Source organism: Pleurodeles waltl, chromosome 3_1 (genome assembly GCF_031143425.1).
Source record: "Pleurodeles waltl isolate 20211129_DDA chromosome 3_1, aPleWal1.hap1.20221129, whole genome shotgun sequence".
NCBI lineage: Eukaryota > Metazoa > Chordata > Amphibia > Caudata > Salamandridae > Pleurodeles > Pleurodeles waltl.
Window position 1 is genome coordinate 1,442,572,837 of NC_090440.1, and position 25,347 is coordinate 1,442,598,183.

The window sequence follows — 25,347 nt, forward strand, 5'->3', positions numbered from 1 at the left end:
CCTACCTGAACAGTCATAACTCCATTCACTAACCACCCTGACAACTACGATCCGCAGCACTCATACTTGCACACCTTCCACACACAGGCAGAACAAGATAAGGAGGACCGGCACCAAGATACCCTTTCGAGTGATAGTGCACATTCGAAATTAAAATAATATAACAGAACATAACATGATGAAGATGATACCACAGTGTGCTCTTGTTTTGGAGAGAGGCTTTTATTTTGGGGCTTTTTCCCCTGCTGGAGCCTGCAACCACACCCGCTGTCTAGTCAATGTCTGCAAGAAGCACCTGAATAGGGCTCTTGCATAGACACCCCTATAAGGAAGGTCTTCCTCCAGGGACCTTTCAGCCACCACACTTAGGTAATTGTGGCACCCTTAACTTGACCTGTCCTAATATTGGGCTTCTTTCTTTCTGCATAAGGAAAAGCTGCAATGTGGAAGGCCCATGACTGGGAATTGAAAGACTGGATTTTGGACCATCATCCCAATGAGCCTGCACTTCTTATACATGTTTGCCTATTTTCTCTGTAGTATATGCTAAAGAACTCTTTGTCTATGGACATATTACTTTTGTGGTGTTGTTTTGGTTTAATAAAGTACTTCTCTTTTATAAAAGATAAGCATTTGATAACTCTCGCTGCATGCTGTTTAGTAACTGGTGAGCTGATTCTTCACCCTCCACCCAATTTGCCTCCCTGAGAAGCCTGACTGCTCACCATGCTTTTCTGAGGGTTAAGTGCTGAAAGGTGTACTTGGTGTTCAGTATAGAAAGACACAGTATGTCAAGAGCAGCAAAGAGCCCAAACCACCACGATTGTGGCCCAGTAACCCCTTCATGCCTATTGGACACTGAGATGGATTCTGAAACCGGTCCCCTCACTCCTCAGTTAGACAACGGTTGGCTCTTGTAACACTATGCTAACTGTCCCCTCAGACTGCCCGCTTACAGCTCCAGACTATCCAATCTCTTCTACCACTGCACCCTCTCTCTGCTACTTCTCTCCAAAGCTCTCATCCTAGTATGCCTACTCTTTTAAAAGTCGGTTTGTTCTTCCTACTCATTCCTAGGCTTGTGTGGGATCCTTGAAAGCCTCCCAAGCTACCCCCTCATCCAGCTCACTCTCCAACGGTTTTAATACTGTGCCCATTTTCTCGAGTCCACCACTTCACTCCTCAGCCTACCTGCTCCCCCCTAAGCTTCCTTACCCCTCTCTAAGAACCTACTTGCACTCCCCTCAGCCTCCCACAGACCCTCTCACTTCCTAGATCACATCAGCCTGCCTGCTCCATGCTCACCCGCCACCTGCCTGCTCACCACCTCAGACTGCCCTGTCAAATTGTTCTGCCCAATCTACCAGCTCTGCTAACAGTGCCCCACTCTTCTCCTGTATTCTAGATCTCCCCTCAGTCTTCCTGCTCCCCTCCTACTATACCCATTCTCTCTCCAGTATATGTCTGTTCTCCCCTCAGGCTGCTTAGTTCCATGCTCTCTCCCACAAGCCTGTCTGATCTCCCTAAACCAGCCCTACCTCCTCCAGCTAGCCTGCTCTCCCAGTCAGCCTTCCCTCCCCCCTCAACCAGCCTGCCCTCCCAACATGCCTACCTCCCCTCATCCTGCTCTCTCCTAGCTTGCCTGCTCTGCATCAGACAATCAACGCCTGCCCTCTCTCCTTTCAGTATGTCTGCTCCCCATCCAATCTGGCATGTTCTGTCTGCTCTTCCCAAGCTTGTCTGCTTTTTCTCAGCTTGCCTGCTCAAACCCACACACTGACCACTCTCCAGGCTCCTCAAACACTTTGCCTTTTCTCGTCCAGCCTACCACTTCTCCCCTCAGCCTGCCTCCTCTACTCCCAGTATGCCGCTGCCTCCTAATATTCCTACTCTTCTCCCGGTGTGACTGGTCAGCTTTCTCGGACCTTCTGCTCTCCCACCAGCTTTCCCACTCTCCCATCCCAAACTATTCTTCCCTCAGTCCGCTTGCTGCAAACCCCAGCAGCCTGCCTGTATTGTCCCTCAGACTAGCCCCTCTCTTAGATGTTCTAACACACTGCCAACTTCTCCCCATAGCCTGCCTGCTCTCCTCCCGGTATGCCTGCTCCCAATCAGCTGCTTCTTCTTCCTCTGTCACCCACAGTTTGCCTACTTTCCCAAGCATCCTACCCATTGTTATGGTCAGCCTTCCTGCTACCCCCTGCCTGGTCACTCACCCCCTCTGCATACCCACTTTTTATTCTGTCAGCTTGTTCTCCCTGATCTACCATTAGACTATGCTCTTCCTTAATCCTGCCAACTGTCCCCTCAGCCTACCAACTCTCCCCCTGACTGAATGCTCACTGGCCTAGAGGCCTGCTCACCACCTTCAGCCTGCCAGCCCAGCCTACCCACTGTCCATAATACTTATCCCTGAAATAGCCTGCTAACTTCCTTAGACTGTGCTGGAATGCAAACATTATTAATAAAATTGTGTCACTTAAACATAGTGAAATCACATGTATTAAAAGGCCTAACTGAAATCATGTATTAGAAAATAAATAAAAATGTGTAACTGATATGGTGGACACCATAAAAAACATGTATTAATATGAGAAAATAATGTCTAACGAAAATGTGTTTTGCTTAATAATAATTAGATGCACTGGAAGAATGAATAATAATATGTACTAAAAGGATTAATAGTTTAAATATTATGAAATGTTTTATTCTTCATGCTTAGTAATGGTTTTAATAGGCCTCACGTTTTAGTAATTTTCCAGAGGCACTATTTTAAAAGTGCTAATTCTGCAAAATGATGTTTAAGCATCCTGTGTAACGTGCTCACTGTAGAAAAGTTATGTTCATTGCTTGTAGCGTTTGTTTCCTAAGATGAGATAATGTACGAACTAACCAATAGACTACAGTACTCAATGCTGTGTTTCATGTTACAATATTTGTACTTGCTTGCGATTTAGTTTTTGGCAGGAAGCTCATGTGATGTTTCTTTTTACACTGCTGAAATTTAATTTTTGAGAGGATCCTGGTGATTAGGAGCAAGAGAAGATGAGTCAATCATTGGTGCAGGAAATGAAGAAAGATACTTCTGAAACATGGACCAGAAGTTATGGGTTGAACACTAAAACACCTCATAGTCTAACCAATAGAAACTTAGCTAGTTGTTTTCTAGGGTTTTAAATTAGAAAAGTTTAGATGATGTAAGTGCAGTTCAGTGGAGTTCTCAGCTGTCTACAGATTTTCTTTTTCTTAGCTAGAGAAATGATGTGTTATGTTCCTTAGCTCTTTGTCTATGATGCTGTCAGTTCAGATGCATTAAGACCAAACATTACTGAACTGTATCCCCATTCATAATACTGATGCTGTACAAAGACCAGATGCTCAACTGATGAAGACGTCGCTGTTTGCTGCTCCATTAAGGAGAGGTATGCCCAAATGTGCATATGTTTTTGTTGCAGATTTTTATGTTTTCTCTCTTTAGAAAATCCAACCGCTAGATGGTTTTCAAATTAATTTTTGCCCTCTTTTCTTTTTGCATGAAGCCCAAACATGCTTATTAAATCAGAGCAATAGTTAAGGATGCCAAAATCTTAATTTGACTTTCATATAATTTGATTGTAAATAATTTATCTGCAATAACTAAATGCTTTCCATTTCTATCATTTATCTGTTATTATTCTGCATGGTTGTTCTTGAATGTTTAATTATAAATATTCTGTCTAGGTTGAGATTCTTACGAAGATTTGGTCAGCCCGTGTTCTTCTTGTATTGTTATCATTTGGTCTTGCATTTGATTTGTGTGATTTTAGCATTGTTAATCTAAAGGGCAATAAATGCTTGAACTTTCTTAAATTAGTGTGATTATTTATGACCACATAGGTCATGGTGTGTTTAAATTACTGACTCCACAATCGAAATCAATGTTTATTGATTTGAAATTGCTAATGTTGATTGTTAGGATGTTTTCACAGTCCTATCTGAGCCTTGAGATTTGTGTCGACCTCTAAGGGTAATTGATGGTTACCCTATAGGTGTCACCTTATAAATAAAATATGAAAATAAATATAAGGCTGGACAAACCCACAACTGCCCTCTCTCCTATCTCTTCTACTGTTGTATCCATTTTCTCTCTGTTTGACACTTCTTGCCTTAGCCTGCCCATTCTGACTCCTCAAGTCTGTTTCCCTCCTTCAGCATTCTTGCTCTCCTCTCAGGCCATCTGGTCAACCTTAAGCCTAATCGCTCTCCTAGCTCTGTAACACCTTGCCTACTTCAGTCTGCCACTGGTCCCCACAGCCTCCCAGCCCCCCTATTAGTGCACCAGATCTCCTCTACTCTGCCCTCTCTCTTCCTAGTATGACCACTAAATTGTCAGTCTGCTTGTTATGTCTACTGTTTCCTAAGCTTTCCCATTTAGCTTGCTCTCCCCTGAGACTTCTCATGCTCTCCTCTCAGCCTACTTACTCAAGTTCTTAGTCCACCTATTTACTTGTTTGGTCTTTCTGCTCACCCACACAGCCTACCTTCTCACCTTTTAGCCTACCCATCTGCACCCTCATACCACCGACTCAGCCAGATATTCAAGCACGCTGCTCACTCTCCCGCAGTCTGTCACATTTCCTCATTGCCAGTCTACTCTACTCCCATTATACTTTCTCGTCTACTAGTCTGCTTGACTTTCCTGCTCTCCCGTTAACCACCCTCCTTCCCCATCTACTGCTTACAGAGAGCCTAAAAATCACGAAGAAGGCAGGAGGAGAGCACTCGCATTAGGTAAAACTTCACATATCTCTTGCCTGATCCTGCACTGTTGCTATAGACCCCCAAATAATTAATTTAAGAGCAACTAGATGCTTCCCTTAAGAAAGAGTCTGGAAAGTAAAAACACCATCAGCTGCATTCTTAGTGTCTCTCTGAAACAATTACTATTTAATACATTAGCTGTTCGAATTGTATTCTATGGCAATAATTTTAGCAGGAACTCTAAATGCAGTAAATGCATTTTTTTTCTAAAACTGAAAATGAAACGTGTTCAAGCCCATGGCATGGTTTCTTTAGGAGTGCAAGACTAATCTCAATAACAATAAAAAATAGCTCCAAAACCTCAACAGGGTCATACGTGCTATATAAATGCAATTACAGTGCAAAACAACATATAACCCACACAAATACTAACAGCATAATACTCAGCATTCGGGAAGTCGATTGGTGTTCATACAAACTGCATAATAATTCCCTTTTACTGCTTGACACGCCTACATTCACATAACACAAAACTACTAAAGGTCATGCCCATAACCTGTAAGACAAAACTGCTAAGGACCATGCCTATCACCAACCGTTGACCTGTTTACCAATTGGATCAACACGTTGGATCCCTTTTTGAGATTCACAGCGCACATCTCTACTACACAAGTTCCTTTTTTGGACTTAATGATCCAAAATGTGAATGGTAAACTAGTCACTGATACCTACCATAAAATCACTGATCGGAACAGTTTGCTTTTGTATGATAGTCACCATCCAAAGGCCCTACGTGATAACCTTCCATTCGGCCAATTCTTGAGGCTGCGTCGTAATTGTTCCACAGCCCAATTATTTGAAGTTAAGGCACGCGATTTGAAAGATAAATTACAGCACCGACATTATCCCACTAAGATTATCAATCCGGCCTACAAGAGAGCCCGGCACAACCATAGAGAAGCTCTCTTAGCACCCACTATGCGGGAAGAACAAGTACGGTTGACATGTGTATCTACTTACACTCCCATGTCTAACACCGTTAAAAAACTTATTAATAAAAGGTGGAACATTTTACTAAGTGGGGGGATGCAGATCACTAGACCCTTGTCTGCTTTTAAGAGATCCCCTAACATCAGAGACCTAGTTGTCCACACACGGCCGCGCAAACAAGGTGACTCACAAAATCAGTCCACCTTATGGAATTTACCTCCGGTTTCCGGACATTACCCTTGTGGCTCCTGTAACGTCTGCCCTCTGACCAAACGGGTAGATGAACTTGATCTAAAATATGTTGGTGTCTGGCGTTTGACCAGACACACAAACTGCAATACACAACACTGTATCTACATGATTACTTGTCCTTGTAACTTACAATACATTGGCATGACAACTAGACCCATGAAGCAGAGAATTAACGAGCATTGCAGCAATATCAGATGTTCTCGTATCACCACTAAACTAAGCTCGCATTTCCTGGAAGCGAAGCATGGCCCCAATGACTTGTGGTGGATAGTCTTACAGGTGCCTAAACACAATGACAATGACCCTCAATATCTGTTCAGGATTGAACAACGTTGGATTTTTAAACTTAAGACATCCAGCGAGGGTCTTAATGATGATATTTCTTGGTGGACCCTGTCACCGTAGTTCATTCTTGATTTTCTTTATTTAATTCGCATTTTTACTGATTTGTCAGAACCATGCCCGTGATATTTTTCTGGGCCACGTTCCTTTAGTCAACATACAACTTACATATCCTGCTGACCAGTATCACAGGGTTTCACTTTATTTTACTTTTTCATTTCAATTTTTGTAATTCCTTTGAGTCTAGTTGACTCTGTTACAAACATCTCCACCTGTGACTACCATCCACATGTTCTTATACCTTTTCCAAGATGGCCGCTGGTTTTTTCATAAGTATTACTCCCTGTTTTCAGTCCGTTTTCAGTGTTTACCGTCTACAGACACTGGTGTTCCGCATCTTTGGCAAAGATCCCAGACTGTTTATAACCTCCTGTATGCACAGTGCCTCTGTTTCCAGGCACGCGACCTCGGGTAGGTGTGTGGCAGGACCCTAGGAAGAGATCAAGTAAGTCCTGCTGCCAGCGCATTTTTATTTTCTTTTTACGAGCATTGGACCTTGCTCTTTTTGACGGTTTAGACTGCCATTTGGCAGCTATTGCATTTTCGAACATGATCTAATCGCCCGTAAACGCGCTGCCACTAATTATCGGCAAGCGCGTTCGGGTTAGCGTCAGCCCGCATTCATGGCTATTATTAACTCGAGCGTTCGCTTATGCGCTTCGACATGCGGTTTCTTTGTTTCTGCATGCCTTATTTTTATCGGACAAATACCGAGTGTACTGTTTATGACCACCAGAGTCGATATATTTTAACATTTATAGTTTAGACTCATGGATTATTCTGTACACTTTTGGTTTATATACAACTTATTATTTTTTTTTACATACTTTTGATACTATACTCACTATGGGTGTTTGGGTTTGTTTGTAAATCCTGTATACGCATAATTCCTTTTTGTATATAGTGACATTTGATCTTTTCCGACAATTTTGGAGTTTGTTGGAGAACATTACCAAGTGATTATGAATATATGTTCTTAGATACCAATTGTAATTATACTTTTCGACTATATACTTTACTGCCATTCTTTTACATATAGTGAACTCTCCTTTGGTCTGAGGTTTACGCGTCCCTAAGATGCCTTTTCTCCACATGGGATGGTAAGCCTTCTGTGTCATGTCTAATGTGCCTGACTATGTTATCGGGGTTACGATGTCTATCACGTTCGTTATGGTTTATACCTTTTTTTCTCAGACACCAATGTATGTCTGTTTGTTTCTGTCTCTTCTACAGGGCGACCCACCAACCGACTGACTGTGACAATTAGTTCACGCATAGTAAGTGACCTTTTAGCACTTACTGTTTGGTTTTTATAGGAGAAGTTACAATTTACGGACCTGATGAAGCGCCATTGGATCAATCTCTGACCGTACAGGCACGAAACATGTCGACCCTTTAGTGTTAGGACAGAGTACATCTCCTCCTTTCCCTTTTTTCAGGAGCACAGGGGGACATTATTCCCTTCAAGTACTCCCTCTTTTTTTTTAAATGTTGGCCTGATCCTCATTCTGAGTAATTAAACTGAGATACTGGGTGTTCAGAGCTAATTTTAACATCTATGTCACTCTCCTTTCTTTTCCTTGTCAGCACGTACTGCAGACTCCACTGGATCTGCGATATAACCTTCGGTTTAGTGCCACCACCACTTGTGTGGTGGCCCGTCAGATGTTGCAGTGCCGGTCTGACGAGGTGTTAGCCCAATGATGATGCTTAGCGTCTTAAACGATGCTTGAGGACACTCCTACCATAGTACTGACACTTTTCGTCCTTTTAGACAGATTCTTCTGGAACAGTGTACTCATTTCATTTACATATCACCAACTACTGTCAACAACAATAAATCACCTCTTTCTAACTGAACAGGTGAGAAATAACTCAAGACTTTGTTCCAGTTGTTTCTGGCCAACAGAAGACTTACATTTAGTCCATCACTGAAGATCACAGCTAGCTGCCTATTACGACCGTTTCTTGGGATATCACAATGACAGTCAGATATGGGGTGATATTAACAAAGTCCATCCCAGCAGATCTCTCAATTTATCTCTTTAACCTATGCCTGCTCAGAACCATAAACCTGAAACAAAATATTCCAGAATGGACAACCCAGTTCAGTAACGAACTTAGAAGCTAGGGTGTGTGGCCTGCCAATATAGCTGCTTCAGACTCCTTATTTGCCCGCTCCCGTTAGGAGATTTAAATTCTTCGACAACCTGCACAAATCCATGTTGATACAATGTTTCCATTGTAGGGTTGGCATCCTCTAGTGACCAGGTGGGGACACCGAGTGTCTGCATTGAGGCCGGCTCACAGTGCGAAAAGACAGGTCAGCGTTGACCGTGCCCCTAGTGCAAGTACTGTGTCAGTCTGGTGTCATACTGTGGACACGGTGGGGGCCTGTGTGACACAGAAGGTCCGGAAGAGATCATTGGGACCTGGAAGGTGTTCTTGGGCCTGGGCTCTACATTGGGTATGGAGACCTACCTACCTGACGGCCTGGATGTAATGCTATATATATTCATTGAGAATGTGCATGGGAGTTGCAGATCAATGAGAACTGAACATGGACATGGTCTTTGAGTAACTTTGTGAAATACACTGGCCGCTTGCATCCTGGGAGTGGTGTAGTGGGGAGAAAGGGTCTAATTGGGATTCTCGGAGTGGAGACAATAGCCCTCAGCTGGAAACTGTGGTCTCTGGCGGCTGATCACTCCCTTAAAGGGCCCCACGTGGTGTTGTGGCCCAAGCTTGTTGGTGAGGAACACCAAGCCTGGTTAGACTGGAGCTGGCTGGGTGGTTTTGGTGCACCACAATTGGACCTGGTGGATCAGAGTTATCTGGAGAGAGACTTGTGGGTGGGCGCTTTGCTGCAGCGCTGCGGACACGTCCATAGATATGCCTTTGTAGGGGCCCAACCATAGGATTTGTGGCTTGGAGTGGGGATCTTGACAGGAACTACGTCAGTTATTGATGCAACGGTGGAAGGTTAATACTGGCTGGTGTACAGAACTCACAAAGATGGAGAAGGATAAAGGGGTGAAATCGGTGAAAGTCAACAGAATTGACCAATATACTATATGCTACCAGAGGTGATGCTGGTGTACCAGGTCAGTGAGCCACCCACAGGTAACATCAGTGCAGGTTGGCGGAGCTTCTGGCGGGGATACAGTGCTCCCGAGTTGGCTGGAGGGAAAAATTTATTCCTTGGCTATGAAGTTCAATGATCTGCGCCTACACCTACAAAAGGTAGCGGAATGGACCACAGCAGTCGAGGATGAGGCTGACACTCTTTAAAAAAACTTTAAGTTGGTGAAGGCCATAGTTGAATGGCTAAAATGCAGTGTCATGCACACACAGTAATGACTAAAAGATGCTGAAGGCTGGTTGCGGGACAACAACCTATGCCTAGTGGGATTCCTGGAGCACGCAGAAGGCCCCTCGGACAACTCTTCTTGGAGAACGGGATTACAAAAACTCTAAGGCCACTCAGACTCTCAAATTTCTTCATGGTGGAGAGGGTTCATAGAGCACTGGTGCCACCACCGGGTCTGGAAGTGCCCCCGCGAGCTATGATTGCCTGACTTTTTTATTATAGTGACTGTGACGCTATCCTTCAGCATGTGCGCACACGCAGCCCCTCCTGGCCCCCAGTATGAAGATAAACACATTTTTATTTACTCAAACTACACACACCGAGTAACAACTATTTAGCTGTCAAGCAGCAATTGAAAGACCGCAAAATCAAATACAGCCTGTTGTTTCCTGCCAAGCTGCGTGTACAGTATGATGGGCGTGTCCACTTTTATGAATCCCCACAGGAGGTACAGGAATGGCTGGACATGTTGGGACAGAAAGGTAGTGCTGGCACTCCCAGGCAACGTGAATCTCAGAAAGGGGTGGTGGGGTGCTCAGGTCACAACAGAATGACAACGCCAGAGAATGTGGAGGACCAGCAGGCCTCAGCTGCAAATCAAATTCTTGTTTGCCCAAATGGCACCCTGCGACGGAAATGGCAGGTCATTGGATCAGAGCACCTTTTCACAGTTTAGACTGATGTAGGGTGTGGTTAATGCATGTAAGGTGCTATATTCAATTGCTCTGTGGCGGGGAGAACGTCATCTTGTGGTGTCCTAAGTGCCTGCATAGGTCCCGCGGATTGAGGAGACACGGCTTCACGACCTATACTACACTAATTACTTGCTTTAGTTGATAACTGCGGTGACGGAGGTTGGGAAGTGTGGAGGTGACCTGTGCCCATCTGGCCATCGATTGAGTTGGAAGGGGTTCTCCATATTCTGCCTGGCGGAGGCAGTTGGAGATCTGTTCGTTGTTGACTTTTCTGTTATTGTTTGGTTGTGGGAAAATGCTCTTGATGTTCATGAACTTCTGTCTTGGCCTCCGGGGCCACCATGACCTAGTGGGGGGGCACTATGAACTTGGAGAGAGAGGTATACCCAGATTGGGGAGTGACTACTGATTCCTTACTAAAACGTCAAGGGACTGAACAGGCCCAATAAATGCCATTTAAGTTTAGCCGCACCACAATCGGATTTCAATCGTGTTTCTGCAGGAAACCCACTTGTGGGATGACTGTGTGGCCTCTCTTTGTCAGAGATGGAGAGGGCAGGTGCATGCCACTACTTGTTCTGGCTTTGCTAGAGGGACCCTTATATGGGTGGCACCTGATGTGCCTTTCCAAAAACCAGAAGTGAGTGCAGCCTTGAATGGGAGATATGACATCTTGCATGGCACACTGGATGCCAACGACCTCCGCTAGGTTAGTGTATATGCTATGTAAATGAAATGACCTTTTTTGGGGCCACGTTAATGGCAGCGCAAAGGTTCCTGCCTGTGGAGACTATTGTAGTTGGGGATTGCAATTGTGTGTTAGGAGACATGGGCCAGTTCCCTGCGCAACAAGACACTAAGCCCCATATGATGAAGCCCCTGAGACAATTGATGAAGTTTGTGGGGTTGGTTAATATCTGGAAAGCCCAGCACCCACAGACAGATGCCACTCACCCTTAATTATGACTTACTCTCTGACCGAAGATTGCCAAGAGTTGCGCTGTGGCGCATGCGGGCAGAGTCCCTTACTGACCTTGTCTATAGGGGTGCAAATGCTGATGCCCTAACTGATGATTTTACCCTTAATTGAGAGAACACCCAGCACAGGGTAACAGAGTGGGATGGGATTGGGCCCCTTGATGGGCCCGTTGGGCACTGCGGTGCCAGTCCAACGAGGAGCAGTCCAATGACAAAGCATGACCCCCAATTGGGTGTGTGAGAGAATCACTTTGAGTAATCAGATCCCCTGATCCAGGTAATCACCCCCTCTCCCGGGCCCTGACCGACAGCTTTTCTTATCATAATCTCCCTTTCTCTGTGTGAACAGCATCCTATGTTTAACCATTACATTTAAGGAGCACAGGTGCTGGATTATCTCCTAGTCCCTCTCTTTGTTTATATTATAGGAAGCGACTACATAAGGAGGGGGTTACAGTAGGCAGGTGATTGGCCAAGATGGTCAAGCAAGAACGACCATCAGACCCCATATTATTGATTAGGGATTCGAGAGGACGAGAGATTTGCATGCAACAGGCCACTATTGAAATCCTGATAGAACACCTATAAAGGGTGTACATGTCACCTGGCGTGGCCACGGTTTGTGAGGTGAAAGCCGACCCTGACTCACTGCCGCTGGCACAACTGGAAGAGCCTGACCAGACATAACTGGAAGGACCGTTAACTAAGCAGGAATTATTGCAGGTCACAGACTCTCTTAAGCCTGCTAAGGCCCTGGATATAGATGGTCTACCTGCTGAACTCTATTAAGCTCTTCCAATAACTATGGCCGATAAATTACTATTGGTCTTTCAGGAAGCTCTGAAGAGAGGGGTACTCCCCCCATCCATGCGTGAAGCCGGTCCCAGGATGCTTGTTTCCAGTCTAGGGAAGACTTGGCCTGGCAGTTCGGGCTGGACTGTTCCCATGGGGAACAGGGTCAAGACTGATTTGCATATGGCTGGGTCCAAACTGGAATGGCATGGGCAGCAAAAAAATGATGGATTTAGGCCCAGATCTCTGTACTGGGGGTGAATGTTTGACATTGTTCAGCATTCTGTCCATCACTTATTCTTTTTGCATTTGTCGCCCTAAGTGGGAAGGGTATGCCCAGACGTGGGCCCGTGCTTCCCATGCCACTGGATTCAAGCTAGCCTTGCTGATGAGGGGTGAAACCCCGAAACCGGTCCCAGGATGCTTGTTTCCAGTCCAGGGAAGACTTGGCCTGGCAGTTCGGGCTGGACTGTTCCCATGGGGGAACAAGGTCAAGACTGATTTGCATATGGCTGGGTCCAAACTGGAATGGCATGGGCAGCAAAAAAACGATGGATTTAGGCCCAGATCTCTGTACTGGGGGTGAATATTTGACATTGTTCAGCATTCCGTCCATCACTTATTCTTTTTGCATTTGTCGCCCTAAGTGGGAAGGGTATGCCCAGACGTGGGTCCCGTGCTTCCCATGCCACTGGATTCAAGCTAGCCTGGCTGATGAGGGGTGAAACCCCGAAACCGGTCCCAGGATGCTTGTTTCCAGTCCAGGGAAGCCTTGGTCTGGCAGTTCGGGCTGGACTGTTCCCATGGGGAACAGGGTCAAGACTGATTTGCATATGGCTGGGTCCAAACTGGAATGGCATGGGCAGCAAAAAAACAATGGATTTAGGCCCAGATCTCTGTACTGGGGGTGAATGTTTGACATTGTTCAGCATTCCGTTGTCGCCCTAAGTGGGAAGGGTATTCCCAGAGGTGGGTCCCGTGCTTCCCATGCCACTGGATTCAAGCTAGCCTGGCTGATGAGGGGTGAAACCCCGAAACCGGTCCCAGGATGCTTGTTTCCAGTCCAGGGAAGACTTGGCCTGGCAGTTCGGGCTGGACGGTTCCCATGGGGAACAGGGTCAAGACTGATTTGCATATGGCTGGGTCCAAACTGGAATGGCATGGGCAGCAAAAAATTTAGGCCCAGATCTCTGTACTGGAGGTGAATGTTTGACATCGTTTAGCATTCCGTCCATCACTTATTCTTTTTGCATGTGTCGCCCTAAGTGGGAAGGGTACGCCCAGACGTGGGTCCCGTGCTTCCCATGCCACTGGATTCAAGCTAGCCTGGCTGATGAGGGGTGAAACCCCGAAACCGGTCCCAGGATGCTTGTTTCCAGTCCAGGAAAGACTTGGCCTGGCAGTTCGGGCTGGACTGTTCCCATGGGGAACAGGGTCAAGACTGATTTGCATATGGCTGGGTCCAAACTGGAATGGCATGGGCAGCAAAAAAACGATGGATTTAGGCCCAGATCTCTGTACTGGGGTGAATGTTTGACATTGTTCAGCATTCCGTCCATCACTTATTCTTTTTGCAAGTGTTAATACATAAACCTGGAAAAAAAACCTTCGGACGCAGTCTCTTACCACCCACTGTCATTATTAAAAGTGGATCAGAAGATATTTGGCCAAATACTTGCAACGTGTTTATGCCGTCACCTCCCGTAATTGGTCCACCCTGACAATATGGGTTTATCCCACCTTAGAAACCCGCTTTGCATTCTGCGCAACTGGTGCACGTCTTACAAGCTTCTTGTCTGGAAGATCAATATGCCCTTGCTTTCCTAGATAGAGACAAGGTATTCAGTTTGGTCAGCTGGGAGTATATGTGGCAAGTGTTGGAAAGAATGGGACTGGGTCCCAAATTTATCACCTGGATCAAACCGATCTACGCTCAACCTTAGCTGCGCATGCATACGTGTGCCTGGTATCGGAGGTGATCCATTTGCAGTTTGGAACTTGGCAGGGGTGCTCCCTTGCTGTTCGCCCTGGCTTTGGAACCAGTAGCATGCAGGCTGAGACAGGTGTTGCATGCCTAGGGTATATGGGTGAGTCACACAACCCATGTTGTATCATTACACTTGGACAATGTCATGATTTATCTGTGTCTCAGCCCCAATTCTGTTGAACATGATGAGGGAATTTGGGGAGCTCTCGAGATTGCATGTTATTCGGTACTGCTTCAAGTAGGCCAGCTGAAGGGGATTAGGGCTGCCCACCTTCTTGAGTCAAGACTGCCTTGAAAATTGGACAGTGTGCGCTACCTTAGCATGCATGTGCAGCATGGAGTACAACAGTACCCTGCTTTAAATATGTGGCAGGTGATTACTAACCTCAAGCTGCCAATCAAATTCAGGAACACCCTCAGTTTCTCATTAATGGGAAAAAATGCCCTAATTAAGATGGTTGTACTGCCCTGATGTTTATGTTTTGCAGGGAACCACAAATGAGAATGACTTTCAAGAGCTGGACAAGCTCCTGGTGGATCTTCATCAGCTTTTCTTACTAACTACTTTTGTGCAAAAAAACCTGGGGGGAGGGGGGTGATCCTTTGCCTGCAGAGTAGCTAAAATCTGGAACTCCCTCCCCTTAGAGCTTCGTCATGACATGCCTGAACTTTCCTTTCGTAGAAAACTGAAAACTGTACTGTTCCCTGTATAGTTCTGTTCCTATTGTCTAGTGACTGTCCATCAGCACTGGGAGGCCTCTGGGTAGCCATGCGCTCTATAAATCCCATAAACTAAACTAAACTAAACTTCATATGGGCTGGAAAACAATGTAGGATGTGGCTCACCACACTGCGGCTGGGCTGAGACAGAGATGGAATCGATGTACCAGACCTCAAAATGTATTATCTGTGCATCACACTTACAGCACACAGTTGACTGGTCTCACGTAGAGTGCATTTGGGAGAAAACCCTACTGTCAGGCTCTGTAGTAGAGGGGAAGACTTGAGAACCTTACTGCTGTAGGCTAATGGAATGCCTGGGATGATGTCACACAAACTAAGGGTGGTATGCAGACTCTGGAAGCGAGCGGTGCATGTAGTGCTCCACAGGGCAGCTCATGCACCGGAATGAGAAATATGGAAAAGCTGTCCTTTTTTTGCCATTGAGCAATCCATGACTCACTGGCAGGTGGGGTGGGAGGAGATGTATCAACTTGGGGGACTTATATCCGTCAGGCCGATTTGTCACTATACAAGAGTTGACAGAAACCTTTGCTCTGGGCACAGGTCAATTCCTTCAGCATGCCAAAATAGAGGCTATGGCACAAGACATGTGGCCAGAATTCCTGGATGCCCCTTAGGAAGCTGGCTTTTTATGTAGTGTACCAATGTAGGGGTACACCATGCAAAAAGTCCAGATGACCCTTATAGGTTTATAGGGAATTGCTTTAATAATCCCAAGTGATCCATTTGTGGTAGTGTCGTTGTCCAGCAGGCTTATCAAAGGGAGTGTTGACCATTTGCTGTATACCCAGTCAATCAATCAATCAGGATATATAAAGTGTGGCTTTTCACCCAAAAGGTAGACAGGCGCTTGCAGGTCCCAGAATCTTATTCGAACAGCCAGGTCTTGAGGGCCATTTGGAATTCAGAAAATGAGGTGATGGTCGGAGGTGCGTGGGGATGATGTTCCAGGTTTTCGCTCCGATGTGAGAGAAGCAACCTTCTCCACTTCTGCTTCAGTATATGTAGGGAATATGGGCAAGTGAAATGTAGGTAGAGCGCAGTGTTCTCAACGGTTGGTGGAAGTTCAGGCGGTGGTTAATATATGTGGGTCCTTGGTTGTGTAGAGCCTTGTGTGCTTGTGTCAGTAGCTTGAATTGGCATCTCTTCTGTACATGGAGCTAGTGGAGGTGCCTGAGGTGGGGTATGATGTGGGTTCGTCGGGGAAGGCCGAAGCTGAGTCTGGCTGCGGCGTTTGGTATGGTCTTAAGTCTCTGTAGGAGGTGTGCGTTGATTCCTACATAGAGAGTGTTGCTGTAATCCAGTCGGTTGCTGATGAGGTTCTGTGTCACGGTGCGTCTCGTGTGTAGGGGTAACCACTTGAAGATCTTACGTAGCATGCGCAAAGTGAGGGAGCAGGCAAAGGAGACAGCCTTGATTTGTGATTTCATGGTGAGCTTGTTGTCAATGATGATTCTGAGGTTTCTGGCATGGTCAGAGGAAGTAGGTGCTGGTCCTAGGTCTGATGACGATGACCACCAGGAGTCATTTCATTTGTTGCTGCTATTGCCAAAGATCATTACTTCTGTCTTGTCTGTGTTCAGCTGCAGGCAGTTGTTCTTTATCCAGTCAGTGGGATCTGATGGTTTTGGCCAGTGGGGTTATTTATGTGTTGCAGAGAGTGGTGGGGCTGAGGGATTAGCCCTGGGGGGACATGGTCTCAATAAATGAGACACACTCTCAAAAACAAATCTGAGACCAATTTAGGAAAATAACACAGATATTTATATAAATTTAGACACCAAGATCAAAAATATTGGGGAAGTAATTCAGACATTGATTTTTACTGGAAAACAGTAAAAATAGCAAGCTGTCAGATTTGAGGCATGAGCCTTTTACAGGAGAAAATCACTGCATAGGTATATCTGAAAACGGTTCTCGAGGGTGTCCACAGTGACTTAAGGTGCTTAGGGGGTGAAGTCTAAGAAGCCACCAGCTGGTAGCCTCGAGAGCTACACATCAAAGTCAATAGCAGGGTACCTGGAAAGGAAACCCTGCAAGGAGGGATTTGGGGAGGAGTTCAGCAAGAGAGTCCAGGTGATGGCAGAGGAAGTCTTTGATGGCCCTGACACTTCAGAACAGGGGGCAAAGTTCAGTCCAAGCCTTTGGAGAAAGGTCACAAGCAGGAAAAAACAGCAATGTCCAGTCTTTGTCCTCTCAAAGGCAGAAGCAGCAACTTCAGACCAACCCAGCGAAGCACACTCGCAGGCAAAGGGGCGGTACTCCTCTTCCAGCTCTTCTCCTTGGCAGAGGTTCCTCTTGATCCAGAAGTAATCTAACAATCTGGGGTTTTGGGTCCACTACTTATACCCCTTTCTGCCTTTGAAGTAGGCAAACTTCAAAGAAAAGTCTCTGTCTGTTCTTCACAAGATCCTGCCTTGTCAGGGCCTGGTCCCAAACACACCAGGGGGTTGGTGACCTCATTGTGTGACGAGAGACACAGCCCTTTCAGGTTTAAGTGTCAGCTCCTCTCTCCCCACACTAGCCCAGGATACTCATCAGGACACACAGGCTACACCCCAGCTCCGTTTGTGTCACTGTCTAGAGGGAATTCACAAACAGCCCAACTGTCAGTCTCACCTAGATGTGGATTCCTCAGGCAGGCAGAGGCACAGATTGGGTAACCAAGAAAATGCCTACTTTCTAAAAGTGGCATTTTCAAACTGACAATCTAAAAACCAACTTTACCAAAAGGTGTACTTTTAAATTGTGAATCCAAAGACTCCAAACTCCATGCCACTATCTGCTCCCAATGGGTATTTACACTTAAAAGATATTTAAAGGCAGTCGCCATGTTAACACGTGAGAGAGACGGGCCTTGCAACAGTGAAAAATCACATTTGGCAGTATTATACTATCCAAAGGTGTAAAACACATCAGTACATGTCCTACCTTTAATATACACTGCACCCTGCCCATGGGGCTATCTAGGGCCTACTCTAAGTGTGCCTTACATCTACAAAAACTGAAGGTTTGGGCCTACTTGCCAGGTCAAATTGGCAGTGCAAAACAGCACACCCAGACACTGCAGTAGCAGGTCTGAGACATGTTTACAGGGCTACTCATGTGGGTGGCACAAGCAGTGCTGCAGGCCCACTAGTAGAATTTGATTTACAGGCCCTGGGCACCTGTGGTGCACTTTACTAGGGACTTGCTAGTAAATCAAATATGCCAATCATGGATAAACCAATCACCAATACAATTTAGACAGAGAGCATATGCACTTTAACACTGGTTAGCAGTGGTAAAGTGCCCAGAGTCCTAAAGCCAACAAAAACTGGTCAGAAAAAAATAGGAGGAAGGAGGCAAAAGTTTGAGGATGACCCTGCAAAAAGGCCAGGTCCAACAGTGGGCATATTCATGACCCAGAGTTCCTAGTTCAAGCAAAAACAAGATGGTGGAACCCTTCCTCGAGTGTATACTTCAGGCAGAACACCTTAGGGGTGTAATAAGCATAGGAGCCTCCCAAATAACTAATTTCCTGCCTGCTCTGGTGCCAAATGGGCACGAAGTAGCATTTCCCAGATGAGAGGAAGCCATAATTGCATGTCATAAGTGGCAGAGGCTTTGAAGCCCCTAGCTCTGATATCCTAAATCGCATCCAGGTGGGGGAGTTGTCACCACCTTCCTCCAGGGCAGGCATTGTTTCTAACCTCTGAGCGTGTGGCCTGTCACCTGCAGGGGGTCAGAAACTAATTTGTGGTGGCAGGCTGTTTGATACCAGCCAGCCAGTACACAACATTGCACACAGGAGGTGTGCAATGTCATGTTTTCAAAATGGTCTGGATCACTTCACGCATTCTACAATGGTGGTCTGCATGTGGTATGAGTCTGGGTTCCTTAGAGCGGCATAATACATGCTGGGCCTTTCTGAACCCTCTTTAGTACCCATACCCAAGGTACCATGGGTACCATTTACTAGGGACTTATAGGGCTTCTAAAGTCCTTGCCAATTGGGTTACAATTAGGCCTTTTCTTTGTTTTAAGGGAAAGACCACTGGCACTGGAGTCCTGGTTAGCAGGAACCCAGTGCCCTTTCAGTCAAAAAGCATCCATACTAGGGCAAAATGTGGGGGTGCCAATGTAAAAAAAGGACACTTGCCTACACCCCGGAGTCTACTCAGACACCTGAGGCAGTGCTAACTCTGGGGTGGGGGGGGCAGAGGCTTACTACCATATACATACTGCACCCTGCAACATACAGCCACAGACCCTCCCTCAGGGTAAAGGCAACGTGGCAGTGGGTGTGTGAGTTACCAATCACAACTGAGGAGTGGGTTAGAATCCATAAGGGAGTGCAGTAGGTCTCTGCTAATGCGCAGTTTAAAATTACCAAATCTAACGTAGTGTGTATCATATACCTATCACCCACACACCTACACACAATATGCCACTCCAGAGATGCCAATGCACGCATTGCTGGTATGCTGTGATAGACTTCTCTCACGTTATGTGGAGCTACCCACAAATTGTTGGTTACTGGGATGAGCTACTGCGACACTGCATGAAGCTATGGTGTGGGTGATACTTAGGGACCTGAAACAATGCTTGCTGGGGTTAGTGCCTGCCAAGAAAAATAGGAAGCTAGCTTAGTAGGAAATTTGCAACCCTTGGACTGGCTCCGGCCAAACAACGGATAGCCATTAGATGGCTAAGTCTGTGCCTCCCCCTTGACTGTGGACTGGCTGCGAGACACGACAGAATAGGCTGGTGTGGATGACGCACACATAAAGAGTGAGGCTAGTCTGACAGGGGACCTGAAGGCATAGGGTGCCATGATCTTCACAATGCCGACCCCAATGCCCCCAGGCCAATGGGGAGTGTGAGTGATGAGAGGATTGGCAAAGTATAGTGCTACTGAAGTATGATAGGGTTACGGTGGCATAAATGAGAGTTTGGGACCAGACGCCAGCAGCTCGAGGTGGTCAGAGGGTGGTTCAACCAGGGTTGAAGTTGTACTGTCTGATGTCACTCATTCTGAAACCTCTCACAGTGTCTTAGATTATCCTGTGGAGATAGCTATGGACATAATGGGTGGTGTGTCTGTGCATATTTTGGGGATGTATAGTACTAAAATGCCAATAAATATATTACAAAAAAATGTACACTATGAACACAAGAAATACCACAAAGGGGTCTACAGAGCTGCTCATAATTCTGCCAGCCTCTTGAAAACCACAAACTGTGAGCTTTTCGCTTAAATTTTTTCAACCATCACAATTCTAAGCCCTATATCCCATAACACGATAACCACAGCACAGTGGTCATCATGCATGCCATGGAAACACTTCTCATAGAAGATCAAACCAAAAACAACACACTTCCAACCATACATCCTACACGGTGTAGCATGCTACCCATGTATACAAGCGCTTCAGCTGCCCACACGGGTAGAAACCGTTATATAATGTTGCAATACAATGCAACACAACACTTCTGCAATCTCTGTTCATCTTTAACAGACCTAGAAATGCTTTCACATGTACATCCTTTTCTTACATTTTCCACCTTTCCTGTCTATGTGTTCAAGCTTGACTACTCTCATTTTATTTATGAAATATATTTTATAGCTCGACCTTGCCCCGTGGACAGAGGAGAGAAATTTACAATGAACAAACAGAGATTATAAAACCCCTAATTAATAAGAATGAATATCTCCAATATGGTAGTGAATGGTGTTGTCTCGGATGCCCCTTTTGGGGAAGCAGCTGGTAAAGGTATCAGCATACAGATCAATGAAGATTAAAGGCACCACAACAGGAGTATGCAGCTAGAATGTCTTATCTCTAGTATTAAACAAGCACCTTGCCGTAAATATTACAACACGTAAAAAAAAAGATTAATCTTATCTGGCTTTCAATACAAGAAAATTGAATTCAAGACATGCTTCATTGTATAGAAGTTTCTACATCACCCAACCTACCTCCACACTAAACTAATGAGTGCAGTAGGTATCTCAAACACAAACAGTAACCTAAATGGGTAATTAAAAAACTAGTCGATATATTTTTTTTGAAAGCTTCTTTTTTAATGGGTGGTATTACAATTACCTAAAAAATTCTACCTCCAATCAGATTCTTTGGGGTATCAATCATCAAGCGCCAAAACCTAATTTTATTCATATCACATATCATAGTCTAGAATTATGATATATTTGTATAATAGTCCAGAATTATTTATACAATCATTTGGAGCATGTAAGGAGATGCTTTTGGTTTACACTTCCTAGTTATTGACAGCACTTCCCCTGTATATTTACACCCTCATGATCTGTTACAAGACAAAATGAGTCATTTATCATGGGCTAAGTATGCATTAAATGACAGCGGAAATTACAGATGAAGTGATTGTGCATCGCAGGTTTTAGAATAACTTACTTTTCTGGCAGAAAAAAACTGCTAGGAAACCGATACCATTCCTTGCCCACGCAGACACTGACAGGCCTTCCCTCAGCCACGCTGTGTATAGAAGGATCAATGGCAATCCTATGAAATTCTGGGTACAGGTCCAGAGGGCCATGGTAACCTCAATAGGGAACACAAAAAAAATAAAACTTTAGCTATTCATGCAGCTCTGCTCTGGAGACAGCAACTTCTTTTACTCAACTATTAACTTTAGTAATCATTAAAAGGGCATCTAAGTATCTAAGTACCACCCAGAGGATTTTCTTTGAAAAAGAGAAATACTTGTCAATTTGCAAATTTATTCTTCAAAATATTGTGTTCATTTTAGTTGAATCATAACTTTTTACATTTCAACTTCTGTATAAGTTGTGTAATGCACGCAGAGCTAAAAAAAAAAAAACTCCTTGAAGCAACGCTGAGTGGAGTTTTTTCTCTTGTGCTGCTCGCCAATATTAAGTTGGCAAGAAAGAGAAATTGCTATGTTGGCAAGCAAGATTTATGAAACTGGGCAGTCGCAGCAGGACGCTACCGTCTGATGTTGAGAAAGCTGCCACTCGTGTTGAGAAAGCTGATGATCGAGTAGAAAGTCTACTCGAGCGGCAGAAAGAAGTTAGTGTCTTCTGGCACTCCACGTGATGCAGTTTGCACTGATTTTACAGCCCAGGAGAAACACATGGCGCTTAAAATCAGAGCGAACAATGCGACTTACCCAAACTCACTGCTCGTGGAACTTCGTGTAGCGCTGCAAAGTTTTTTCAGCACTTCGCGGAGTTCCTCATAGCAGAACTCCATGAACTCCGACCAGGTCTACATATACGTCGCAGAGGTGACCAGGCCGTAGGCCTTACCTATATAACACTTAACACTGCGGGGGGTGGGTAGTATATGCGATGTTTGCATCGGAAATGCATTTGTCAAAGTATACTGCTGGGAAGAAGCTCACCTGTTTTGGAGCATCAGTACTCCCACATTCTGTCTGTCGGGGGTATCTACATCTCCATCCCATTCTGCACTGGCAGGTTTTCGCAGAAGGCTTTGCCACGGCATTACCCTGTATATTACAGTGACAAGGTTCCGGTGAGTTTGGGCATTTGTTGTTGATTGGAGTGGTTTGAAGTATTCCATTACCTGTGAAAAGCTGTGTGCTATCTTTTTAGCCTCTGATAAAGGAAAGCATCTAGCAGGGTGACCTTAGCGTATGCCCTTACTGTGACTGGGAGATGAACGTGTCCTCCACATAAAAGGTCCCCAATACCCACCCCCACCCCCCACCTGGTGATGCCCAGTTTACATTACTAGAATTTCACTATTTCCCTGCCTACATTGAACATTGGGAATGGTGGGTGTAGTGTTAAAGGAATATCAAATTAGTGCATTAAAAGAGAAAGGCCCATCTTCCAAAGCTTTTGCCAAGCTGCAAGAGTTCGATAGTATGTGTTGGTTTTCTTGTCTGAGTAGGTCGTTTCAGCCACAGTGCAGTCTCCTGATAAGTAAGGCAGGCCACATTTCGTTCAGCTGCCAGACGGGCTGTGTATTTCTAGGGGGTGGAGCCAGTAGAGTGAAGTGCACTTGTTAGACCTGGCATCCTTGGCGTGGTTTCTCCTAACTTTTTGCTTTTGCTTCCCAGGTTGTTGACTGTGTGCTGGACTCTGTTTTTGCTGTTTTTGTTTCCCCGGGCACTTTACCACTGGTGACCAGTGCTAAAGTGCATGTGCTGTTTATGTGAAATTGTACGTGTAATTGGCTTTTCCCTGATTTGCATATTTGATTTACTAGTAAGTCCCTAGTAAAGTGCACTAGAGGTGCCTGGGGCCTGTAAATCAAATGCTACTAGTGGGCCTGCAGCACTGATTGTGCCACCAACATAGGTAGGCCTGTAAACATGGCTCAGACCTGCCACTGCAGTGTCTGTGGGTGCAGTTTTAAACTGCCAATTCGACTTGGCAAGTGTACCCACTTGCCAGACCCAAACCTCCCCTTTTTAAACATGTAAGGCACCCCTAAGATAGGCCCTAGGTAGCCTCATGGGCAGGGTGCAGTGTACGTTAAAGGTGGGACATGTACTGATATGTTTTACATGTCCCAACAGTAAAATACTGCCACATTTGGTTTTCACTGTTGCAAAGCCTATCTCTCTCAGGTCAACACGTGGGCTGCCTTTAAATATCCTTAAAGTGCAGTCTCCCTTGAGAGCACTTTGAAATATGGCGTTTGGGGTCTCTGAACTCACAATTTTAAAAAACCTCTGTTAGTGAAGTTGTTTTTTAGATTGTTAGGCTGAAAATGCCACGTTTAGAAATTAGGCATTTTCTTGTTTTAACCATTCTGTGACTCTGCCTGTTTGTGGATTCCCTGTCTGGGTCAAACTGACAGTTGGGCTGTTTGTGACTCTCCTCTAGGCAGTGACACAAAGGGAGTTGGGGTGTAGCCTGCTTATCCTGATGAGCCATCTGGGCTAAGGTGGAGGGAGAAGTGGTCACTTACAACTGAATGGGCTGTGCCTGCTCTCACACAATGCAGTCTCCAACCCCCTGGTGTGTGTCTGGGGCCTGAGCTGGGCAGGGCAGGACCGTGTGAACAACAGAGACCTTCCTTTGAGGTTTGCCTACTTCAAAGGCAGAAAGGGGTATAAGTAGAGAACCCAAAACCTCAGACTTTAGATCACTTCTGGATTCAAGACGAACCTCTGCCAAGGAGAGGAGCTGAAGAGCTGAGGAGAAGTGCCGCACCTGCCTGCGACTGTGTTTTGGTGGGCTATCCAGCAGTTGCTGCTTCTGCCTGTGAAAGGGGACCAAGACTGGGCTTTGTTGTGCATTCCTGCTTCAGAAGAATCTCCAAGTGCTTGAACTGAGCTTGCCTCCTGTTTTGAAGTCTCAGGGCCATCAAAGACTTCCTCTGCAGCACCTGACTCTGCTGAGACTCCTGCCCTGCCATGAGGTGCCCTATACAGTCCCTAGGCCCTTGAAAGGTGAAGTTGGCACAACAAGGACTAAAATCCACACACAGAACACTGTGCAGGGAAAGTTTTGACGCACCATCTGCAACGCAGCTGATAAACGATGCACCACCTGTTTTGCGGCTGAAATCAATGCTCCACCTGCATCACAGCTGGGAGATCGCTGCATCGCGGCTGGAGAAACAATGCAACATCCGCTTGTGGCTCCTGATAACGACACAAACCCCGTGCAGTGCAGTTTTCTAATACCGTGCAACCGGATTTCTCATACATTGTCCCTGGGTGTCAAAGTCATCATGAACCTGCGTGGATCTGAGATGCCCTGTCCAGAAATCGAAGCATCGCTCTCTTGCGAGGGAGAAAAACAACGCATTGCCTACTCAACCAGAGAGGAAATGACGCACAACTATAATTACGAGTAAGGAATCGATACATCGCGGACTTTTCCGATGCACACTCGCCCGTGAGGCTTTATTTTTTATGCATACCAGGTACTTTGTGTAGAATCAACATTTCCATTGATTTCTATGAAGTAAGACTCCTATTCTTTCGAAAATTCATATTTTGACTTGTGTATGTTGGACTGTTGTTGTTTTGGTCTTGTTTGCTTTAGATAAATATTACCTATTTTTCTAAACTGCTGTGGTGTCCATTTTGTAGTGTTTTCACTGTATTATTATGTGTGTTGGTACAAAAACTTTACATATTGCTTCTGGGTTAAGCCTTCTGCTCGTGTCAAGCTACCAAGGGGGTGAGTGGGGGTTAACCAGGTGTGTTTCTCCTTTGCCCTGACTAGAGTGAGGGTCCTTGCATGGACAGGGGGTAACCTGACTGCCAACCAAAGACCCCATTTCTAACAGTGCTTGTCAACTTTAATAATATAATTTCATGTGGGGGACAGTGTATCCTACATCTTTGCACTGAAGAGTCAAAGTGTCCCAGAATATCCTGGATTCTTTCCTTCCTATGTCAGTTTAATGAGCTGTGCTGTAAGTGTT

The 25,347-nt window shown here is 45.5% G+C and overlaps 1 protein-coding gene across 3 annotated transcripts in view; it reads right to left on the minus strand.

Moving 5' to 3' along the window:
* Nucleotides 1–25,347, minus strand: part of ALG9 (ALG9 alpha-1,2-mannosyltransferase) — a 956,626-nt gene that overhangs the window by 572,464 nt on the left and 358,815 nt on the right. For all 3 annotated transcript variants that reach the window (XM_069225004.1, XM_069225007.1, XM_069225006.1), the window contains one exon: nt 21,367–21,514. In XM_069225004.1, coding sequence (XP_069081105.1) covers nt 21,367–21,514 — 148 coding nt within the window. The remainder of the gene's footprint in view (nt 1–21,366; nt 21,515–25,347) is intronic.